This window comes from Agelaius tricolor, unplaced genomic scaffold, assembly GCF_023055355.1.
Source record: "Agelaius tricolor isolate 1412-34295 unplaced genomic scaffold, bAgeTri1.0.p SCAF_10, whole genome shotgun sequence".
In the NCBI taxonomy this organism is placed as follows: Eukaryota; Metazoa; Chordata; class Aves; order Passeriformes; family Icteridae; genus Agelaius; species Agelaius tricolor.
This window is the reverse complement of record NW_027269270.1, coordinates 25,066,361-25,091,125: the sequence shown is the minus strand read 5'-3', so window position 1 is coordinate 25,091,125 and position 24,765 is coordinate 25,066,361. Positions and strand designations below refer to the sequence as shown.

Sequence of the window (24,765 nt, the reverse complement as noted above, 5' to 3'; positions counted from 1 at the left end):
CCTAAGAGATGAAGTTTAACTTGGGAATACTTCATGTCTTTTTTGATCTAGAATTTGTGCCAGCCCTGGCGATGCATGGAACGCATCAATCGTGTGAACTAAAGGTCATTTTCCTTTTGTTTTTCCCTTGGAAATCCCTGCAGAAAGGCAAAGGAAACCTCATCCAGAGGCTGCAACTTTGGGGCACAGCACTAGCAGCAAGGCTGAGCTTTAGGTGGGTTTACATCCCCACTCTGCTAGCTGAACCAAAATCTTCAGTGCACTGGAAAGCTTCCAGGGCTTGGGTCCTTCACAGCATTTGCAATATCAGTACAAGGAGAAAAAGAGAAATTGGAATGAAAACTACTGAAAGATTATTTGGCTAAAAGGAAAGACCAAGGGAACAAGATGAATTTGACTGAGTTCTGGTTTATCTGTAAGCTTCTTAAATGCCATTACAGGACGTATTTTAATCAAATGAAAGCAAATGATTCAGATCATTATCTACCTTCTAACGGATTTTTTTAATCAGAGGAGCCAATAGCACCCCTGGCACTGATCCCCCCCAGTGACCACACACTCTCTCAGACTTTCTATCAAAGAATGGATTTTCCTAAGCACAAATTACTTTATTTTCTTTCCTTTTGAAGAAATAGGGAAAATATTTTAAGTGTATGGGTATATCAATTCCAGGTTTATCCTAACCTGCATTTACTGGTATCTTGTAGGGAAAGAAATATGAGAGACAAAAAATGGTCCCAATACTCTATTTATGGGGGAATGAGTCCACTCTATTGTAATTTTTTCATCAGAAGTGAGACACCATATCCCCATCCTCATTTATTATGTAATGCCAAACACTGAAAAAATTCTCTGAACATTCTGTGTCATCTTTCCAGCTCAGGTACAGATGTCAGAAACAACAGTATGTGTGAACAGAGTTCACACCAATTGATATCAAAAGTATACTTTAAAATGTAAAGCCTAGCTCTCACACCACCCAAGGCTAGTCCAGATGGCATTCAGATTTTACAATGATACAGTTCAGCATCAGTATTAAAAAATTAAATAATTTCTCTCTGTTTGTGTTCACAGACCACAATTTGGAACAAGGTTGTCATCCTGCTTGCAATTTCCTGGCAGAAAGACAAACCATGCTGAAAATTTGCCCCAGGATGAAACTTTGATAATTTATAGCAGAATTCAATCTGAAATTTGTCACTCTCCTCTTAGTTATAAATTACAACATCTTAAGAGGTAATAATATGTAAAAGCTCATATATTCTAATAGTTTACAAATATTACACCATGAAGCAAATGTTTACATAATGGCAAAATACAAAGAAAAAAATCTGCGTCTTTGAAAACCCTTAATAAAGACTTCCCTTTGAAAGCAAGCTGGGCTCTTATTTTACAGCCTAGAGTAATAATATGTATTATAGTCTACTAAACAGCAAGTTTTAAGTTATGATTATGAGTTAGTAGGAAGCAAATAATACTTGAGAGATGAGAAAGTCTGAATGAATTGACAAAAACCTGAAGTGAAATCCTGTTGAGCTGGAAGAGGCCATGGGATTTCCCAAGGGAGTGCCTGTTCTGTCTTTGGGCAGTGGGACCTCACCCACTGAACAGAGCTGGCTTTAAATGGGGCATTTCTGCTCTGCCCCTCCTGGGCAATCCAGCTCTACCCAAGAGCATGGGGTTGGGTGAGCTTTACTGTGGTTCTCACCACCCACAGGTACAAACATTATTAATGGTCACATTACCCAGGCCTTTATACAATTTGATGACAGTGTGTACCTTGGTGGTTTCTGGCTACAGCAGATTCAAGTAGAATTATCCTGCATCTAAGAAATTTCATTTTTATAAGCATGCATACAGAAAAGAATGATTAAAATTCTCCTTCCTTGCTGCCCTTGCTTGGATTCAAACATTTGATTATTAACAGAAATTGTACGTGCAAATCCTTCCTTTTACTGACAAAGGTATGTCCTTAAGGAGTATTAAATGTTTCAAGTGGCTTGTATTTCTTACCTGTATGGTAGAATGTGAGGAAAAACAAAAGCACTCCCATGAACACATTACTCAAAAAGGTGACAACTCCACAGCTTATTCCTTCTGGAACAGGGTAGACTGTCTCCACAAAGAGCTCAAAGAATATTGGTACACTGCTGTTGAGGAATATGCCCAGCAAAATGCAGGATGTGTACAGTGTAGCTATGACAGAAACAAAAACAGTTATTAATTTCATGCTGGTGTTTTCCCCTCCTATTCAGAGCTGCCAAGAATACTAATATTTGAATAACCAAAAAATGCATAATCTTATATTTATCCTCTGTGCATCAAAAAGAACATCACATTCTGCTAGCTTTAGGAAGAATGCATGCATTGATTTGTGAAAAAAAATCAGAAACACTGATTGATTTATTTATCTATTTATTTAAACAGAATCCATGAAGATACATTCAGTGATTTGGACTTCATTTGTAAGTAAAACAAACAACAAAATTATGAATGCAAAGCATCACCTACAGTTTAATTTACCTCTGAAACAAACAGAAAATATTGTCCTACACACAATTAGGACAGGGAGCAATTAATGCACCAAATTGGAAATGGACATGGATTAACCTTTTGACTTAGTTCTAAAGGTCAAAACTAATTTTCCTTCCATTTTACAAATAAATACTAATGATCTACCAGCTATCAAGACATTAGTATTCAGCACAGCCTGAGCTGCAACACGTTGAGTCCCTTCTGGCTTCAAAAGGAAATGAAGGGCACCCAGCTCCTGACAGGAATGGGACACATTTGATAATGCAGATTATTTGCTGCTGTACAACAAATTGTTTTTCTTGGACAAACCAACAGAAAAATGTGATGTTTCTTCGGCAACCTCAGCTATTTTGTTCAATTTCTGCCAAATACTTCACAGTACTTAATACAGAAGCTTAATATACTTATATTATAATTTAATAAACTTATTATAGCTATTTCTGGACTAAAAAAAACCAACAACCAAACCACAAAACTTCACAAAAATTTAGTATCTATTTAGAAATTCAAGTAAGCTTTTTCATAGTGCTGTCCTGGACAGACAAGATTTCCTGACTTGCAACCTCAATTAACCAAGGTTACTGACCAAGTACAAAGAAGAAGTAAATTATCAGAAGGCTTTAAATAACCAGAAAACTCTGGAATAATTTCTGAGGCTCCCACCAAAATACTAAGAAAACCTAGAGAAAAATATTTCAAATACAAAAGTGTTATGAAGTCAGAGGTGAATTATTTATAGTGTCTTTTCGTTGCAGTGGAAAGATTCTATCGTACAAAATCCTTAGAAATTCTTTTTCATATAAATATATATATATGTGTGTAGATATTTCAGTTTAATTTACACTCTTTTGTCTTAGAAAGGGAAGAACAGAAACAGCTCCACTTCATCTTTTGTTAAGCACTGCTCAAGCTTTCAATTGAGAAACTGTTAGGAAGCAGGAAATGTTCAGCTTAAAAAAAAAATTAAAAAACAGCTTTATAAAATATAAAAAATCATGGAAAAGAAATAAAGGGATTTAGAAGCAGAAAGGGCTATCTATTGCATCCTCTATTTCATGTGGTTTGCTTCCAAGGAACAAGGATATTTATCTTTCAACAGAGGACTTGTTGAGACAGGAAAAAGGAGGGAGAGGTGGCCCCACTTCTTAGAATATACCACAGTACTCTGAGCTGTAAGGAAAACAAACAAACACATGCAAAACCAAACAAAACCAACTCCCTCAAAAAAACCATGATAGTAGCATTTCCTACTCTTGAATTCTCCTGTCATAAACTGCAGAATAAATCAAAGAAATTGATGCAAGGTATGTCCAGGAGTCATCAGAGAGGAAAGAAAAACCTCATACAGTATTAGGATGTTCTTCCTAATGCCCTCCTCTAGCTAACACTGAAGACCTGATTCCCTAGTTATAAGATCCATAGATTTTTGCTGCAAGTCCTCACTAGTATTTAAAGTTTCATGAGCCACTCTTTGAACTCCCATTCACCTTCAACACTGCTGCATATTGCTCTAAATCTCTCTAACTGCTGTCGGGCGTAGCCAGAATATCCAATCACATTCAGTGGTTGGAAATTTTTGTATTGACTTGAGAGACCAACACATAAATGAAATAGAAGAATCTCTTAAGACAAATGAACATTTGCCCCTTATTACCACACTCAGTTGAAGATATCTATAGATAGACTTGTAACTTCTAGAGAACATTTTCAGAACCTCCCTCAAAGAAGGGAAGGTGGCACCCAGCTGTAATTCTGTATCAGAAACTCAAACAGTGGAAATAGATGAGAAGCTGCAGAAAGGCACAACAGCACTGTTGAAAGTGAACAGACTGTCAGGATAAACACCTCTGCAAGAAGGCTGAAACAACTTCCAGAAGGAGCAACAGCCAGGAAAAGGGAACTCATACCTCTCAACAGAGACAATGTCTAGACATATGATTTCCAGAAACATAGAGTCACTGAGATGAAGGCAAAAATTAGCAGCCATTTAAAGACTTCAGATTTTGTTTAATACAGTAGGTGCCAAGGTTTCCATAAAATGAGAAGAAGCCTTCAAACTAGATTTGCTAGTTTAAAATATGCCAGTTGAATCACATCATTGCTCACCACTCACTGCAAGGTATTAAGGTGATCAGACCACGAGTGAACAAGGGCAGTGACCCTGTACCTTAGAAACAACAGCCTCAAATTTCTTGTCAGGACACTCACAGGAACACACCCACTGGCACACATCTCACACTTCCACACTGAGAGGAGCAAAGCAGCTTTGGCATCACCCTTTGGCTGCCCCAAAGGATTGCCTGCCTTGTGTGTGCACATCAAGAACTGCCAGCTGAATACCAACGACAGCACCTCAGCTGAGATCACAGCTAGCACTGATAAAACAAGGTTATGCAGAGGTACAGGTAACACTCATCTTTGGAATCAATAAGCAGAAATGTCACAGCAAAAGGACAGACAGAATATAGCATCCAGTAGATGCCAATTTAAGTTCTAATATCTAATGGAAATGATAGCTTTTAACTGGGAAACCACAAAAAGAGGCTCTGAAAACGAGGAAGATGTGCACATCTGAAAGCCTTCTTTAAATGGTACCTATTGTAGTGATGGGAAACTGCTTTTTATCTCATGCATCTGTAAATCAGCCAGGGTTATCCTGAGTGCTATACAAATAAGCTTATTCCAGTAATTTAGCAACTGAATCACAAATCCAACTGGTCGTTGACAGGAACTCAAAGATAGAATACACAGTTCTAGAAAAGTAAGTCCCAGAAACAAGTAAAATCAGAGTTCAGAAGTGGTTTTTGGTTGTTTTTTTTTTTTTAACACACTAAAGAGTGTATCTCATATTCCAGCTCATGGGTGACAGGACAGCAGGGAGATACCACCTATTAACAGGGACCATTTGCTTTCCATCACAGAGACCTTGTGCTGAACTAACACAAACAATTACCACGATTTTATACTGCAGAGGAACAGCTGCTCAAGTTACAGCAAATGTTCTTTCAATTAAGACAATCTTAATGACAGTCCTTGGAAATGAATATAAGGATCTGAAAGCACTGACAAAAGAAAAAAAAAGAGATGATTCACCAAGAAGCTAACATTATGTCCTAAAGAATAACAAGTAACTTGGATAAGCGTGCACTGGAGAAGTGTGTCATGCTACTACTATTTAAAAAAATCACTTTTTGTTAGGAAAAGGAATGAATTAATTACCTATGAAGTTATGTGCAAAGTTGTGTATCCAAGACAATGGCAGCTATGGATATCAACAATGGAACTGGGCTAGGTTTCTAAAAACATATTAATTTAAATAGTTCTTAAAAGAAGTTTGTGTGCATTAAGCAGCTATTTCTCAGGTTGACCATTGCAAAAAGATCAGCAAAGGCAAAAATCCTATCCACAGCACAGCTGTTTCAGAGAACTGGCAGGAGCTGTTGCAGCAGGAGGCTAAAGCCATGTTTCATCATGTCATGCTCGTGCTTGAGGTATGAGGTAACCCTTGCTATTCCCTCAGCACTCATCCTGCTGGCCAGGAAGGAAGCAAGGAATAAAATGTGCCTTGATAATAGCACTAGAGATGCTACCAGTTAGATGACTTGGGACTGATGGTGATACAGTGGTTTAGCAGAAAGAGCAGAAAAAGTGGCAAGAAGGAAGGTTCCTGTCTGGCTTATCTCCTACAGGCCTTGAGCTACTGGATGGCAAACACATGCCCACATCCCAGAAAAAGACTTTCTCTTCTCCCAGCCACAAGCTGTGGCAAAAGCTTTCTACCAATTAAAAAAATGGTTGGGGTGGGAAGTTAGGAATTCAAACAGGGAAGTGATTTAAATGACAGCCTTCACTTGGTGTGCTCAGATGAGCTTCCAATACAGCAGAAGGAGACTCAGCTATCTCTGACATACAAACAACTTTCAAGAATTTTCCAGGACATTCTGCAACAAGTTTAGCAATTTACTCTTCAATTATACCATCACTAAATGTACAACTACAGAGCCCGATCCAAACCCAAATGAAACTGATGGAAGGACCTCAACTGATGTTCTTATCAACCATTGGCACATGCATCTTGGCTGATTTTTAACAAAGAATATGAAATATTACCATTTCTTAAAAAAACACTTTTCAGATAAATTTACGCAGGAAATGCTGTATCAAGAGCAAGCAAGTGGTACAGCATCTTCCTAAGTCCTCTGCCAGAATCTCTTGAACTCTGTGCATTTTGTAACAGTTCTCTTTTGAGACACACTCAGCCAAAACCCACACAAATTTTACAGAGATAAACAGGAGAGTAAATACAATGGAATATATTCTCTTGGAAGCAGCACACAATTTAAAGCAAAACCTATGGAGATCTAGGGCACTTTTTCAGTGCCCATTATAACTGTATTCCAAACATCAAAGTGAAAGGATAATGCCTGATGTGGATGCAGGCTTTGTTGACTTCAGTGCTTCAGTATCCCCATGACCAATTTGAACAATTGAAGTTAGTTCCTGCCAGAATTTAAAGTCCATTAAAGTAGAATGAAACCTCCCTATAATCTAACTCTTGCTACTGGCCATAGTAAGAAAAGTCATGGAAGAAGTAACCCTTAATTTTTCCATGAGAAATGTGACTCCCTTAAGGTAAGAGAGTAAATTTTACTGTAATTCACTTATGGGAATGAAAAACACAATAGAAGAAAGATGTCTCTGTAGTGCACATTTATAACATCAATATGTTTCATTGCCTGGATTTCCATTCCAGCACACACTGATCAAATTGCTATGTCATGATATAGTTTTGAAAGTAACCAAAAATCTGATCAAATTTGATTTGTTCTACATTTTTCTCATGAGAAAAGCAAGTGGAACTTGCTTTGAAAGCAGAGCATTCAGTTTGGAGAACTAAGAAGTGAAAAAATTACTGAGTAAGCCTCAAGAAATGAAAGAGGAGAAGGCTCGAAATTACACAATATTTGAGGTTTGCTATTGATGGATATTTAAAGTGCCCAGATTCATAGATACTCATCTCTGAAATGCTCCTCCCAAATTTCAAGCACTGTATACAATTAAACACTGTTTCTTAAAAGAAAATAACGCCCTAAATTATGCTTTTTCTTTAAGCACTCTCCTATTTGTGGAGTTAAAGAAGCTGTCAGCAAAACAAGAGTCATCATTCCCATCTTATGAGTGAGAAAAGCACAGCAGGAGTTGGGGTAATGATTTGCCCAAAACCCTAAGCAGGTTAATGTTTTCAGGCCACTGTTTTATCCTCTGGGCTCCCCTGCCTTACACTTACCAAGCACATCTTGTTTATAGTAAAGAAATTAAACTGAAATAATAAACCAATCAGTATTATATTATTATCACCTTTCTTTTTCTGTGCTTTGTAGATGAGGACAGAGAGACAGATGTGTTTACAATGTTCAATCTGTTGAACCTGAAAATAAAAGTGTGGCCTGCTTAACCTAAATACAGTCATCAGCTTATGGAGTTGCCACTGTATTCAGTGTCTGCCATGCAGCACTAGAAAAGATTTTGTAAAGCAAACTTCTGCTGAATGTGCTCATAAATATTAGAATATTCTTGATATGCTACACTGAAAACATTCAATCTGAGCTGCAAGCAACTAGTGTTGCATATCAATTTTTGGAAAATGCTGGTATTTGTATCCAGAGATCCTACCAGCAATACAAAGTGGCAAGATACTGAAACTGGCAATACAATGCCTTACACAATTATTTTGGGTCGAAGTATCCCATTGTACATAAATTCACATAATGAAGTTCAGTACAAAGCAAACTAACAATGAACTTGGCAAAGAGAAACAGATCAGCAGCTGCACTGAGAATTCAATGGAGAAAACTATTTTAATGCTCTATGTGTACATAAAATTGTCTTTGAAACTGAAATGCAAATAATATACATTAAAATTAAAATTTCTTAAAATAAAATTCAGGCTTGCTTAAAATATAAACCAATTCCAGAATCAAGGTTTTTGGAGAGCTGTGATTAGCTGATGAGAGGTGTTTTAGACAGATGATATAGTAGCTGGCACTGTATCATTATTGCCTTGCTTTCTTTTTTCCCCACACGGGCGGTTGTGGTTCATATATACAACTATGACTACACTTTTTATAAAGTCTTTTGGAGTTACATTAAGAAGTCAGCAAATGACACAAAACTTGTCTTCTTCCATGGGAGGAGGAAAAATTGAGTGTATTATGCAAATACGAAGCAATGCAGGCATTACTCAACACAAACAATCCTAAACAGTATAATTTAAAACCACAAATGCAGTCATTGATTTTTAATAACTGCATTAAAGGTCTCCATTCTAAGTAATTACATTTTGTAGGAAATATCTTTAAATGATGTTGTGCTTATTTAAAAGGAATTAAGAGAATATTATACAAACAAGGTGAGGAAAATATATTTTGCTGTGACCATTTTTCAAATACCTTCCCTCCTCCAGTATTTAAAACAGACATTACTAAAACTGCCACAAAGAACACCAATTAAAAGAAAACTTTGGTTGGTTTGTATTTTAAAAACAAATATTTTGAGATTTTTCTCCTTTTCTTTTAGGGTGAATAATTGGCCAAACTCTCTCATCTTTTTTATGCACACATCCACCTACTGCCTGCTCTGAGCCCAGGTTGGAGACAAGCAGAGGGTTTTCAGAAGGGGGAGATGAGCTTATGTCACCCAATATCCACATGCTAAAGGAAAAGACTGGCTTTGGACCTGGGGAAACTACTGTCAGGGTCTGCCTACAGATGCAAACTTAATTCATGGATCAAGCAGCTGTTAGGTGAGATACAGCAGCCAGTGGTGATGGCATCTAACCACACCTCATCTCTGTGGTGAAGCCTGCCTCAACACCTGGGCCAGTACAAAGGCTCCCAAAGGTGTCTTGTCTCCTCCCTAAAATGACTGTTTTGTGGAAGAGCTGCCTTTTAACTGTACCAGCAATCCTTCAGATCATGTGGATATTTCAGCAGTTCTCAGGTATTGCTGAAGATGGCAACACTTGTGGCTTTGTAGGGCAAAGTCTGACTTGTTCAACACTGAAGGCAGGTCAAGAGAGGAGGGGGAAGTCCCTCCCAAAATGGGAGCTACATGGTTGGAAGGGAAAACCTCTTTGGAAGATCAAATGTACACCCCCACAAATTCTCATGTCAGTTTTGAACCCTGCTTGCTCTGCCTCAGCATTTGAATAAGGCTGAAAGTGTGGACTGAGATCCATCACTGGCTCTGCAGCACTGCCAAGCCCAACACTTGAGCTCTGCCACAGGACAGGTGGAAGTGGAGGAGCCCATGAACCTTCTGGCAACATCAAAACCTGCCCCGAATAACACAACTGCTGCTTTGCAGCAGGTGTCCACTGCTGCCAGCAAAGTGGCTCTGGAATAAAAAGTACTTTATGGACTTTTTCTGGAAGAAAAGAAAAGAAAAGAAAAGAAAAGAAAAGAAAAGAAAAGAAAAGAAAAGAAAAGAAAAGAAAAGAAAAGAAAAGAAAAGAAAAGAAAAGAAAAGAAAAGAAAAGAAAAGAAAAGAGAAAAGAAAAAAGAAAAGAAAAGAGAAAAGAAAAGAAAAGAAAAAGATGAAAAGAAAAAGTAGATGAAAAGAAAAAGTAGATAAAAAAAAATCAACCAAAAAATTAAAAAAATATGAATGAGGGAAATGCCCCACAATGATATCTGCTTTTGTTTTGCATATCTTCAAGCTCTACAAAAACCACACAGCAAATAACTACTTGGCAGTCCATTGTCAACACTTGCCCACTGATATGCACAGTGACTGCCACCTGGTACCAGCTACCACTAATCACTTCCAAAAGCTGCCAGCCCACACTGCCAGCCCACAGCCTTAATTTGACCTCTTAGATTTGTACTCCAATACACTCTGTATCTCAAACTTTTAATTAAAAGGAGAAGAATAAAAAGAAGTTCATCCAAATCAATTCAAATGTACCGTTTCTCCCAATTACTGTGAATGCGGAGGTCATCATCATGTTGCATCATTACACTGAGGAATAATCTAGCATGAAGTCCTATAAATTAGTTTAAATAGCTTGTGTGTTTTCATCCATAACAGCATATTTCATAAAGATATAGCACTGCTTTTCTGTGTACAAGGAACTAAATTGAACAGGCACATTACATCTATTTTTTAAGAACTTTAATGAGAAAAGCCTGATAAGAACCTTCCCCCACTGCATATCTATGAAATATAAACAGCGGGAAAAAGAGATCTTAAAGAGATCTTATTTTCTGGCTGCACATTAGACTGATGCTTTAGACTGCCTTTTTTTTTTTTTTTTTTCTTGAGGAATGCACCACATTCCTGGCACTCTATTCAAAACAAGCTTGTGTTTTAAAGAAAAGGGCTCAGTATTTACAGTGGCATACGTAAGAAAAGCATTGACAGAAAAATCTGATCTGTAATTACAACTTAATCCAAGGAATCATCCATTTTAAGAGAAATGGTAATTGCATGAGAAGTACAACCCAATCTCTGCATTTGAATCAAGAGATGCTAGTCTAGGACACTATATATCAAACCTCAAATACCCTACCTACTTTCATGTCCTGACAGTGGATGACCTTTCCAAAAAAAACCAGCACAAAGCAACTACACGCTGTAAAAAATAAGAATTCTTGTACAACCTATGTTGCATGCTGAATTCTTTCCAAAAAAACAAACAAACAAAAAAAATCAGAGAGAGCTCCATCAGTTTTGTTTTGGAACACTGGTGAGTACATAGGTAATGACTTTCCCCTCTTGAAACGTTTCTTCATTCTTATGCATAGACTTGAAGGGTCATTTACGTGTTTGGTTTGTTGCATCAATTCAGAGGATAGAGTTACTGTAAAAATTTACATTACTGCAGGCTTGTAGTGATGAAGCAGGCAAGCATGAGAAAAAAGCTTTTATTGCTTTTATTTTAGATTTGATGGAAATGTGTAGTCATTTAGTATGACAACAGCCATCATGAAATTTGATTTATTTATTGATTATATTAAGTTTTATTTAAGCAGAATTTTTGAAAGCATTGAAATTTCAAGATAAAGCACAAATTTGACCTATCCATCCAGATGGTGTTGCTCCTGAATTGATCATGTATTTCAATTTGCTGTACCCACTTTAGTTTATAGTTGTGACATTTGCAGTGCACCAAGGACACTTAGTGAAACTCAAACTTAATTTGAGTAAAACACTACTCTATATACTACTCTCCCCACCAAACCCTTTTTTATTAAAAATAGGCAAAAAAAGGTTTTCATTTCTCCTAGAATGCATAAATTGCTTGTAACAGAGATGGTCCTTCATTTAAAATGGACTTATAGAATTCTTTATTAAATAAATATATTTTTGAACCCTAATGGCTTAGGTTTTACTGTAACTTGCTACTCTGTCGAAGGTCTTGGAATCCCAGGTGAATCAGTCCTTTGGTGCAGATAATAAGGTGAAGGACAGATTTTTAAGAACTAATCAGTGCTAGCTTTCAACTAAGGGTGCAGCTCGCTGGCAGCCCAGCTAGACCTCTGAGCTTTTCCCCCGCTCCTGCCAACTGCTTTTTTTCCTGTCTTTTTGAGGCACAGGCTGAGTTAATTTTGGGCTGGAAGAGTTCCCTGAACCTGCATGCAGGTGCAAGAAAAGAGGACAGCACTGTGCAGGGACAGATTTAGATGGCTGAAAACACTGTGGGTCACCTTGGTTTGAAATGCACCAAGTGTTTCTAATAACTAATGCAAGTTTCAAACCCCTAAATTCCCACACATGTCACTGTTTCTTATATGCAAGACTACTCTCATTCATCTGATTTTTCTTGATTTATTTCTCACTTCAGTTATTCCAAAGGACTCAAAAGCAGAAAAACACTTAGTCCCCAAATCAAATTTAAATCTGTATTCAGGGCTCCTGTTATTGGGTTTTTCAAGTTTTTAATCTTTTTATTGAATTATTCAAAGGAGTGAAAATATTTCAGGTTTCAACAGACTTTCTAAACATTTTTTTTGTCTCAGTAAAAACTACTGTATTACTAAAGATACCAAACCAGGTTATAAGATATTGAAGACTGCAAATATTTGCCTGCAATATCAATTATAAAGAACAGGAATTAAAATCATTGTCAATACCTGTGGTTAAAGGCAGATGAGTGACAGAAGTTAGACAGGTGAGAGTGAACCAGGTTGATGCTAACGTTGCTCCAGATAAAAGCAGCAGCAGTATGAACTTCAGCATGCCCCTGATAAAATCTGCAAATCTAAAATAAAAACACACATCAGTGCAGTACAAACACCAATTTTCATATTATTTAAATGTGATGCTTGACAGTTAATTCAGTATATCCTCATTAAACATTTTGGAGACTATAAAAACAATTTAAAAGTAATTTCTCATTTTCAGAAATAGAAAAAAGGTATTTTTATAGAATGGTGATATTTCTAGCTGTCAAGCTGAAGAGCCATGGATTTTTTAGCTGTCACAAAGTAACAACCAAACCAGAACAATTCTCAAGCAATTTTCAAGGCATCACATGAAAACACTGGAGGAGAGGTTTTATTTTCCTTTTGCATTTGTTGGACACAGTATCTCACCACTACTTCCATCACTGTTTTGTCAGCATTTGCCAGTCTCCCTTGGCAGACACAGAGCTCCATTAGCATATGAGGAGGCTGCCGCGTTTCATTCAAGACATAGTTAAGCGTCAAGATTCATTCCTGTGGGAAATGGAAAAACTCCAAAAAAGTCCAAAGAATCCCTAGTTGAAGATGACAAGGAACAGCTTCTGAACCCTTGGATGCATTGGTGATGAAGCTTGTGGTGGCTTAGGCAAGGAAGGAACTCCTTACAGAGGGGATCAACTCTGCCAGTGGCTGTTTTGGATTGAAAAGTTCCAGAAACCACAAGCTTGGGGCTGCGCCTCTTCTACACAGACCCTGCTGACAGACAGGGGGAGGACAGCCCCACAAGTCCTTGGGCAGTCTGGCTCTTATATAGAGGGAGTTATGATTTTTATACCACCTGATGGTACAACTGCTTTTCTCTTTTTTTTCCTTTTTCTTTCAAGGAGACAGAATGAGCAGTGCTCGTGTGGCCTAAGTATCAGTGGAACTGCTCTTTTCAAAGGGGATGTGAACCTAACTACTGGGGAAGATATATTAGAAAAGGCAATCTTATTTGTTCATGAGTAATTTTCTATAATCTCCTGCTTAGGAGATGTGCTTTTGGGATGGACAGGTTAGGTATGTATTTCCAAAGCATATTTTCTGCCCCCTTGACAGGCTCCTGCCTTGATCAGGCTAATGGCAGCATAATCCACCCAGGCTGGTCCATGACAAAATTTGTCTGTCTACAAGCTGACTGCTTTCTCTGCCCTGACAAGAACACTCTATAAGCAGATACCTTATAGCTTACTTGATAAAACAGGAAATGCTGCCAAAATTTTGAAAACTTCCAAAAATAGCATAAGAGACATAGGAGTAATGCACTCAAACACTCTCTGCTCTCCCAAACCAACTTCTTTCCTTGTATTTTGATTCTCCCCATGCCTGAATTCCACATTGAATTTAGCAGTGAGTAATTCAATAAGCAGTAGTGGGAGATCAATGCTGCATATAATCTGAGAAGTTTATGACTGCAGTGTTCAAGTGGCTTATGCATTCATCTCCAATAGCCAGAGGTCAGCTGCTACTGGTGGATTTTTCTTCTGACAATCCAATCGAGGAGTCAGGATCACCTCACTGGTTTGCCAGTGAGTTTCTTTAATTATTCTTTGGGATCACTAGGGTCAAAATCAGCAATTTTAAAAGCTTTGCAGAAGCATCTCAAAGTGTAAACTTCCAGGTTATTCCACAGAGACTCCCACTTTGCCTGCTGGCAGACAACATCACTGTCCTTACAGGCAAGGGCAGTGACGAAGGTCCTGTCTAATGAAACAATGTGAGAAATATCAGCCTTCTGGGAGGGACATTCACAGACTACAGGTCTGGGGTGATCTCTAGAGGATCCTTGGTCTCTATCCCACCACCAAGGATATGTGGGGATGGGAGGCTGATATGCATCTAATCCATTCATGACAGCTAATGGAGAAAATCTCTCCTTTAGCAAGCAGTTGCCACTCTTCCTGACACAAGGATGCCAGTTTGGGTAGCAATGTGCTCCAAAGAGCTCTTAGATACCATAGAACTCCAAAAGGGTCAAATGTACCCCAAAGTAAAGATTTATTTAGCTATTGGATTCAGCCAGCAATAGAAATAATTGAAAAAAGATGACATAATAACCTAGCCTGAACTTGGTAATTGAAGGACTTCTGTTTCTTGTCTGGTTACAGGAGAATAAAGAAGACTGTAAACCCAGTCTACTCTTCATAATACTTGCTTCAATCAAAAAATATGAGAAATGACTTTTATCCTCACACCCTGTACCTGATTTCAAACCTTTGTTCTGTATAAATCCTTCTGCATCATCTGGCATGTAAGGGGTTGCCTGCAACTGCTAAAACAGTAGGCACAACAGGAGAGAAGGTGTATACTCTGCCAGACACACACCCCTGAGCCTACTGCTGCTAACAGTCTCCAGCCTCCCAGCAGATCCAGCCCTAGGTTGTATCCTACAGTTAAAATCACAAACCTGCACTGCTGACAACACTGTCTGTTGCTAAGGAAATTATCACCATGCCATAAAGTTTCAGCATTTTGACTACACTGCAGGTTAGAAGCAGGAACTGAAACTGAGCTGCAGAGGACAAAACCTCAGAAATATCTATGATCCTTGGCAAATGTGGGGGGGAAAAAAATTAAAAAATCTGAGAAAAGGGAATAGATTTATGTTTCCATGCAATTATAGGAATGCTGCTCTTTGACACTGCTTTTCTTCAAACTAGTAGCATTTGAAAGCTGCCAGCAAAGGGTACAGCACCTACCAGCTGCCCAAAATAGGCCAGGCTTTTCAATGATAAAAATGCATCAAACACATTAGCTAAACATATAAGTTCATGGCTGTCAGGACAGCAGTGGGTGGAGAGTAGAAGGATTTATGTCTAATGCTGAGAGAAACTTGCAGCATTTTCAAAATGAGATAGATAAACAAATTTCCAAACTGGGCATTACTTTAAATACAGATGATTTAACACCTACTGTGATGTACAGGACCTAATGCTCAAGGGCAAGGCTCAGGTTGTTAAAAATTCTAAATTATAGGATCTGCATTGACAAAAATGGAAGGAGCAAATTCCTAAGATGCACCAATTTTGCTTTAACAAATTAGCAGAAGAAAAAAAAAAAGGAAAAAAAATCCACCCCAAAACTAACAGCTTCTTGAGAGGTGGTTAAGGGAGAGAGCTGCTTGCTTGGCAAATCACAGTTCTGACACTGAAATATATCAACTTGTCAGCTTTGACAAGAATCATTACTTAATTTTCCTAATTACAACTTTCAGCAGATTACAGTCAGACTCATCATTGATTCAACCCTACACAGATAAATGCTGAATAGGCCTAGGAGGGAGAGTCATCCATCAGAAGTGACAAATCACCTCCTCCCTCCCTTTCTGTATGCAAACCCTCCCATCTGAACTGTGCATCGCCCAAGTTAGAGAGACATATTTGGAGACAGACTGGTGGTATTTCTTAAATTTACTAAATGCTACAAAATACAGGTATTCAACAAGGTTTGAAATCAATTTTGAAGCAGTTAAAGGGACTGCCTGCATTTCCTGAAACTAAACCCAGGCAGCATATTAAATAAATTAATCTACCATAAAGACTGAGATTTGCATGTTGACATAGAGTTTGCAAATTCTCTCCCAGTAAAGTTAAGTGAGTTTCAAAGCTCTACTATTGAAATGCTGCAAATATACTAGAGATGAACTCATGATGAAAAATGGCAGTCTACCTGCTTCAACATGCAACCTATGGCATCTGTGTCATTTGCAGCAGTTGCTTTTAAACATCTACTCTCTTACAGAGAAAACATTGTATCTGAGCTTGGCTAATCAAAAGCAACTCTTTTTAGAGGAAATCAGGGCATGAACTTTGATTGGCTAGATGAAGTCCTTTGGTCTGCATCTGGAGTAGATGGGAGAGAAGCACTTGTTTCTTCTCCCTAGGTCAGGAGTTTTTTCCTCTCCCTGTTGCAGTTGCTAGGCAGCCTGCAAAATGTCAGGATGTGAAACTTCACATTTCTTTATGCATTGTGTACTCTGATGAAGCACAGCAAGTGAAAACAAGAGAGTTTCAAAAAGAAAAAAAAAGAGTCCTAAAAAGATCACTCTCTCCATCCACAACACCATGATGATGCAACAATTGCAGATATCTGCACATGGAGCCACAAGAGTGGACACAGAGAAGCCAGGACAATCCTCAGATATCCCAAATTGGTTTTAATCACATAATAAACTCACTGCTCAGGTACCTCCTAAAAGACTTTTTCTCCCTCCCACCATCCCTTTTCCTAAAGGGGACCTCAATGAATGAGAACAGCAGCCTTTTGGAAGGGCAATCCTTTTCTTGCTGTTCCACTCCCCAGGTCATCAGCTTTCATGATGGCCAGAGACAGCTGTGTCTGGATTTACAAAAAGCATACACACCCATACTGTAGCCCATAGGATACAGCAGAAGATAGTTAGGCTATGCAGGAATCCAGCAACCTGCCCAAAATGGGCCCAGGCTAATTTCTCTCTGGAGGAACATAATGTTATTGTGGGTAGGCTGCCTGTGCTACATTCCCTACATCCCTTAGGGAAACAATATGCCCAAAAGTGTTAATGGAAGGAGACAGAAAATAATTTCTTCAATGCTTTCCAAATGTGCTACAATGAGGTTCTTCCCCCTCATACCAGGCAGCTGAATTCACCAGAGCTGTCTTTAAAAGCAGCATACAGGAAGCCATTGTCAGGAACAAGAATCTGACTTCCAAATTCAGGTATATGCATGTGGAGTTTTCAATCCCCAGCAACCACTAACATGGTATGAATTATTGCTTTACTAGAAACACATTATAACCCCAAAAGGAATTTTCCATTTCAAGTTTCTGAAAGATGAGAGAAAGCAAGTTCTGTTCTTAAGAGGATAAACTGAATGATAATCACAATTGAAGAAATGGAGAAGGACCTGTAATTACTCCTACCTTGCCATTGCTATGCCAACAACACAACCTCCAACTATAGACCAAAATCCAATCCAGCCTGCATCCACCTGACAGGGAAAAAAAAATGAAACAGAACATAGAGAAATGTGTTAAAGCTCAGAAAATAAGATGATGTTACTTTCAAAACAAGTGTTGTGCATGAGCTCCAAACTGCTAAGAACAGCTCTCTACAATAGTCTGAAGTGCAAGGCTTTTTCTGGGAAGGAAATAAATTCACCACAAGAAGTAAGACTAAGTAGTCTATGCCCTAAATGTGACCTCTCTTTATGGAATCTGAGTAATGTCCTCTGTTTTTTTTGTAATACTCTATCAAAAGCTTAGAAATCATCTTGTCCCCACTTCATCTTTTCTACCATGCATACATTATTTTCTTTCACTAGAGATGCAGCAGCCAACAATACTCCCATTTTTTTACCTACTTCTTCCTTTTTGTTACAAGGCATGTACAGTTCTGAAAACACTCACCACTGATGGGGAGTCAGCAGGGAGAGTTCTGACAGTTTGGGATGCCAAAGCTACAGTTCATTTTGTTTAAAATTTCAGGGAGTAAAGTGATCCATATATATTAACAGCATATTAAACATAAAAACCTGATAAAAGTGCATGCTAGTGCAAAATAAAAACATGCCACTTACAAAATAGCTGCTGATTATCAGTCAGGGGAAACTTACCTGGCTTACATGAATGGGTGTTAATATCAAATCCAGAACGCCAGACCAGCCAGAGAAAACACCCAGTGGTATGGCATAGGCCAAAGCAACCATCAAGAATCGGAAATTGCTGGGAAGATAAAACGTTGCCATTAGCCTCAGCTGATATTAAAAATGCACCAAGATTAGCCAGGAGAGTAAATCACACCCTAGAATCTATATTCTGCCCATCAAGAAAAAAAGCAAAGGTCTGAAGCAAGAGTGAGCCAGGGAAAACAAGAAAGGTATCCAGTCCAGCCATGCCACTGAATTCCTAGTGGCTGATATGTTACCACCTTAGCACTGATAATAGAAAAAGCCAGTCTCTCCACATACTTCAAAGGTTTTTGTAACATGCTGGGCTCAAATGTTTCTCATTTCTGCAAGCAATTCTTCCATGCATTGGCATGGGCAACCTACTTAGCCTAAGTGTACGTTAGGAATAATAAGCACTAATTTAAAAGATTAAAAGCTTATTTCAAAAATAAAATCAGAGATTCATCCCTCTTGAACTGCACTTAAAAGACCAAAAAAACCCCAAGCCTGTTTTAATTCTCTTTATTTTGGTGAAATTCAAGGAAAGCTCTGGAAATCAGGCAGATGCAGTTGCAAGAGTGGAAAATTTTTACAATTTGAACTGGCAAAAACAAGAGACAGCTATAATACTCTACTCTAAATAGTCAACATATTTGTTTTTCCTCCCAATTATTCAACTTTTAGTATTCAGTGAAGGTGAAACAGTCAAAGCTGTATCATCATCTTCAATGTATAGAGCTAAACAGGAATTTAACCAACAATTTCCCCCATTCACCATAACTGAAAGCAAATGTGAAGTCCTTGCTAAGAGAAATCCAAGTTTTCCTCAAAAATGTCTCAAATGGGAAAGAAAATATAATTTGGAATCTGAAATAGTGATATTTTAAACTGAAGAGATTTTACGGTGCTTCCAAGGTTAGTTATCCCATGGGGTATCAGTGTAACCCGAAACATGGCTCCCTCTGGTCTCAAACAATTTACATAAAATTGATCCTGATCAGTACCAGTTCCTTGGCAAGCAGTGGCAATTTGATAGCACACAGTTACAAAAGCCAAGAGGGAGAGAGAGATTCAATTACACTCCAAAACATTTGTAAGTTTGCAGCTTACGCTGTTTTACTCCCTTAGATGCTCCACACACAACACAAGCAGCCAGTGCTTTTTGCACTGTTCTTTTTCACACATCCTCTTCTTGAATAACACATTCCCATCCCATGAACATATCCTCCGCTTTCAATATCATTGGTGTCAGATTTATCTTTTAATGCAAAGAAAAACAACACTCAAACTTTCAGCTCTTCCATACATTAGTTATATTTCTCTGAATGCTACGGTCTTCCTAACAACTTTTCTCCTTTTTTAAGAATGCCACACTCTTATCCTAGTCTATCTGGTATCACCTTGGCATTTGATGCTGTTTAATACTATCCATGTGAAAGCCATTTCAACATTTGTCGAATAAAATAAAAGGGAATTTTGCATATCGACCTTATAGAGCCATATTGTAGATTGCTAAGAGGAAGCAAGTCTGAATGCAGTGTTCTGCAATGACATTTGCTGAATATTAAAAATCTTTGGCTATCTGGACCTCAACTTCATTAATGAGCTACTTTTGAGGGAGAACTTTGTCCTTTACTCGAGCAGCATTTTCTGTGGTGTATTTGTTTTCTGTCACTCAGGCAACAAGACAGCCTGTGATGTGGGATAGCTGCTCTGTGTCACATCCAACCCCTAGTACCAATCCTACAGTAGCAGCTCTGCATGATGACAATCTCCAGGGACAGAACCTGCTCCCCTGCCTGGTCTCCACAACAAGGAAGGTCACCAGGAGAAAGGGAGCCTGGCAGTGACAGAGATACTGATCACCAGGTGTCATTCTGCCCCTTGCCCAGCAATACCTCGTGCTGCCTAAAGCCATTCCAAACACCCATCTTCAGTAGCAGTTCCACTTTTCATGGCTCCAGTCACTCATGCACAGCTTTTGCAATTTTGCAATTGCTCCACTGAAAGTAGAAAAATGTGCTGTCTGTCACACCATCAGCTGTTGAACCCACACTGTTTTCCATCCTATCAGCAATGACAGGATATCAGAATTAGCCTCCCTGTTAAACCATTCTGCTGGGATATGAATTGATTTTTTATTCTGTTTTTTTCAGAAACCTAACGCCACTAGAATCTGTAAGACAGGCTGGTTCAGAGGGGAGCCCCATCAAAGTCATCATTTTCAGAGTAACTTTGACAGTGCCTATTAACATCAGGCACATTCTGAGCAGCTTCCATTACTGGATGCTGTTGTTGATGAAAGTGTCATTAAAGCAATAATGATGCATAAAACCCCTGATACAAAATTTCAAAATTGCTTACATAGTCCCTAGAAAATATAAAAGCCATGTAACTGGCTAAAAGTATTTTATTACTTCAAATCAAAAATCACAACACATTTTTTAATGCAGGTTTTAAGACTTATCAACCATTTACTTGTATTAGAATTTTTTTCCATTGAAGTTTTTGGAATATCCTGAACTGGGGAAATAAAAACAAGTCATATTTGCTTCACCCAAGAAACTGAGATAGGGCACCACACATTTTCTAATGGAAATTCAAACTACACTTGTCACAGTGTGTGATAGACTGTTAAAAGATTTGGGCTTAGCTCCCAAACCATGACCAATCTGTTGTCTCCCACTGCAGACTGACAGAGCTGGTATCAGGAGATAATGAGACATCAACTAATTGTAGCAATCTGTCAGAAGGAGGAACCCTCCAAATCAGAAGGAAGACTCAAGTTCCTAAGAAAGTCCCCCAAAAAGGGCCCACAGGGGATGGCTGACCTCTGCTGATGGTGTAATAACTCTGCAAGAAGCAGCTCATGCAAAAGACTGCCAAAGGACCTGAAGGCACGAAGGAGTGTGGGAGTTGCAAGGATGTGATAGATCCCCTTGGTGTCCAAGGAGAAAAGGTCAATGACTTCAGTGGTAAAGTTATACTATGTTGCTTTATTTTGAAGTAATAAAACTGTAGCTTGGTGGAGAAGACAGGGAAATTATGAATATCTCAGTTCTCCTGAGTGTATCTGGTGCATTGCTGGGTCAGCCCACCAGCTCACACACATCCTGAATGCCTTACACACAGTTCTCACACCAAAGGGTAATTCTACAATAAAAGGAAATCATGATTTCCTGGTACTCATCTGCTGGTTACCTTCAGTCTACACCACCAAGTCTAAAGAAAGGCTCTCTAAGCCAAGATGAAGCCTAGATTAGGCAGGCAACAGAGCTTAGAAGCCTAACGAACCAGATGATGGATTTCTCTTGAAGCATGGCAGATACCATTTTCTTTCATAAAACTCCCTTGCATGACAGATTGTTACTGAACAGCTCCCCAAGATAAGTGGGCTTAATGATGAACTGTTGATTGTTTCATGTGCAGAGGAATGAAGAAGTGCCTTTGATAAAGGGTAGCATGGAAGAATGCAAGACCCGAGGGAAGAGAGATATAATTATCTACCTGACCACATTTTAACAAAAGCCCTCTTTGTTCTTGCAGACACTGTAAACTATACTCATCATTGAAAAGTCCAGTTTGTTTTCTGAAGTTTTACTGGTTATTGTTAACAGTAAGTAAGCCAGCTTAGCTGTTTACATCCTGACCTTACCCAGTATCTGAGGTCCACTGTTTACAACACTTTAAACACGGAATCTAATGGTTATAAAACTCCCAAATGGAGCACTGTCAACTAAAATTTTATATTTCACCTGCAAAGCCAGTTGCTGTTTGGATTTCCGTTCAACAGCAACATTTTTACAACACAGCCCTCAGGCAGGGTCTAACAGCACATCAGCTTGGGTGCAGAACAGCATTATTGTGTGTGATAAGTGTCCTTAAGAGAACTGCTATTTTTTAAAACCCTGAATAGGTCACTTAGCAGACTAACCACCCAGCTGTACTCACACCTCCTGAGTGCCAGCCTGCTCCAGGATGAACACACAGGATTAAGGATCTTGCCAACTATTTACTCCCCCAAACGAAAAAAAAAAGCCTCCAAAACCAGAAGAAAACCCAGTGACAAAGGATGAGTTGTTTTCCCTGCCTCTAAATACAATTATTGAAAGTACAGCCCACAATAGGCCTGTAGTAACTAAATGTCTAAAGCTGCACAATTATCGAGCTTCAAGCAACCCTTTATATGCAGATTCAGCTCCTCCATCACTCAACAAACAATTACAGCAAGAGTCAGAAGCTTCCCAGTGAAGTCAGTCATACTCCGTACCAGGGGAGCAGCTCTTCTTTGCCCCAGAAGCTCCTCTGTGCAGTATCATCTACAGGGCATGGCCTTCAGAATTATTCACCCTTAATATTACAGTTGCTTTAGCTGCTCCTCTCAGATCATATTTACATTACACAAGACACTGTACAAACACTGGGGGAAGTGGGACTGTGTCTTGCCAAAAGAACCCAAGAGGGAGAAGCTGCAATACTGTTACTTTCTTTATATCCTCTCTTTTTATTTAACCTAAAAATTCAAAGCAAGCTAGCTCACCTTTGAGTCTATCCAGAAACACACCTGAAGACATTTTTCCTATTCCCGCTTTGTATTTTAACATACAAATAATGAGATTTAATAAATCATATAACAGTTTTAGATAGTTCATTCATTGCTTCGATGGTTAAATGAAAGCAGCTGAATAATCCTTCAAAAGACAAGTAAACCCCAAATTCATTCCAATATAATAAGCAGAGAGAAAACCAGCTTAGAAGTTAGTTTTGCCCGGCGTTATTCACTGTTTTCTCACTGCTCACTTTTAACAATCTTGTATAACCTGATGTAACAGAAGCATTGCATAAGAAAAGCCATGCTAACAGGATGACTAAAGCACTGCTGGTGCTGAAGGACTGGCGTGAAGACTGGAGATACACACAGTGGTTTAAAATTTAATGTCTGCTCTTTAGCAGTTAGCATCCTTTTATGTCTTGACATTAATATTTAATTTTATTTTGTTTAAAAGTACTACAAACCAACTTGTTTGCTCAATGAGAAGATTAAAGCACACTTGTTTTTATTTACTTAGGCACTGATCTGCTTTGAAGTGGAAACCCAATGAGGTCCTACCTTAAGAGTCTGCAAAAACTTCTCCTGTAGCTGAGCCGCTGGCTCGCTGCAGCCACGCTGGGGGGGAATGGAGGGCGCGAGGGGAAGTAGGCCAACGCTGCAGAAAATATCAGGGAAACCATTCCAAATTCTAAACAACAGGGCAAAGAAAAACAAAACCAAGAACAGATGTTAGCATTGAAAGACTTATTTCACTGCAGTGTTGTTATCAGCCAGCCTCTGAGACATAAATCCCATCACAAGTGCTTGACTGCTCCTGACAACAGAATTCTGTAACTTGAAGGAGGAATTTCTTTCTCCTTCCCCAAACAAGATTTCAAATTGAGATGGAGAATCAGTGAGACTGGCAGTCCATTCCAGTGATAGGTACTACAGAGAACAAGGCTCACACACAGAGAACCCAGTGAAGCAAAAGGAAAGCTTTTGCTTTTTCTCTTCAGAGAGAACTGCAATATGAGGACTTGGCCAAGTTTCCTTTCAATGGAAGTAACTCAGTGCAGGTAACAGCATGCTAGAGACTTGAAACAGATGGGACCTGGGAAGCCTCAGGGCATGGAATAACAATTATTCATTGCACAAGTTGATGAAGGCAAACAAAAGGTCAAGCAAGGCAGCAGTTCCGACACAAACAGTACTACATGGCAACAGAATATAAAGAGCAAAGTGGAGAAGCAGCCATGGCTCATGAATAGAAAAAGTACAGGTAAGAGGGGGGAAAATAAAGAATACAGCTGTCTGTGGATGCTCTGCTTGTTTAGCAGCAGGAATTCCAAATCTTTGAAAAATTTCATAGAAGAAGTTTGGACCTGAGCTTGAGAAGTGATGAGCACTTCACAGAAAACACTAAGTCCCATGAGCAGACATTCTGAAGAGAAACAACTCTACCCACAGTCAGTCTAATTAATTTGTTTTACAGGCCTTTTACAATATATATCATGTTCTCCACAGTCCTCAATCCCAGTATTTCTCCTACTGCCTTTGAAAACAAGATTCTTTGCAGATAGAGAGAAAAATGTATAGCTGAAGTGCGTTATCTTAAAAGAACTTGTGATCTTATAACAAAGAAGTGTTCACTGACAGCACAAATAAATTCCAGCAGAGCTGGATACTCAATTGCCTTAATTTTCTTTTTTTTTTCTTCTCTTTTTTAATAAATCAATATGAACATGGCACTTCGCCAGGTCTTCTGCTAAACTAGAAGAAAATAAATTCAGGAAACTGAAAAGTAAATAACACTCAGAGTCTAAAT

General features: G+C 38.6%; 1 protein-coding gene across 1 annotated transcript in view; it reads right to left on the bottom strand.

Annotated features, from left to right (window-relative positions):
- Positions 1-24,765, bottom strand: part of SLC49A4 (solute carrier family 49 member 4) — a 71,681-nt gene that overhangs the window by 8,621 nt on the left and 38,295 nt on the right. Inside the window, exons 4-8 of the mRNA XM_071435277.1 lie at positions 23,517-23,646; positions 18,353-18,461; positions 17,661-17,728; positions 12,669-12,796; positions 2,014-2,196 (exon numbers count right to left, since the gene is read on the bottom strand). Coding sequence (XP_071291378.1) covers positions 2,014-2,196; positions 12,669-12,796; positions 17,661-17,728; positions 18,353-18,461; positions 23,517-23,646 — 618 coding nt within the window. The remainder of the gene's footprint in view (positions 1-2,013; positions 2,197-12,668; positions 12,797-17,660; positions 17,729-18,352; positions 18,462-23,516; positions 23,647-24,765) is intronic.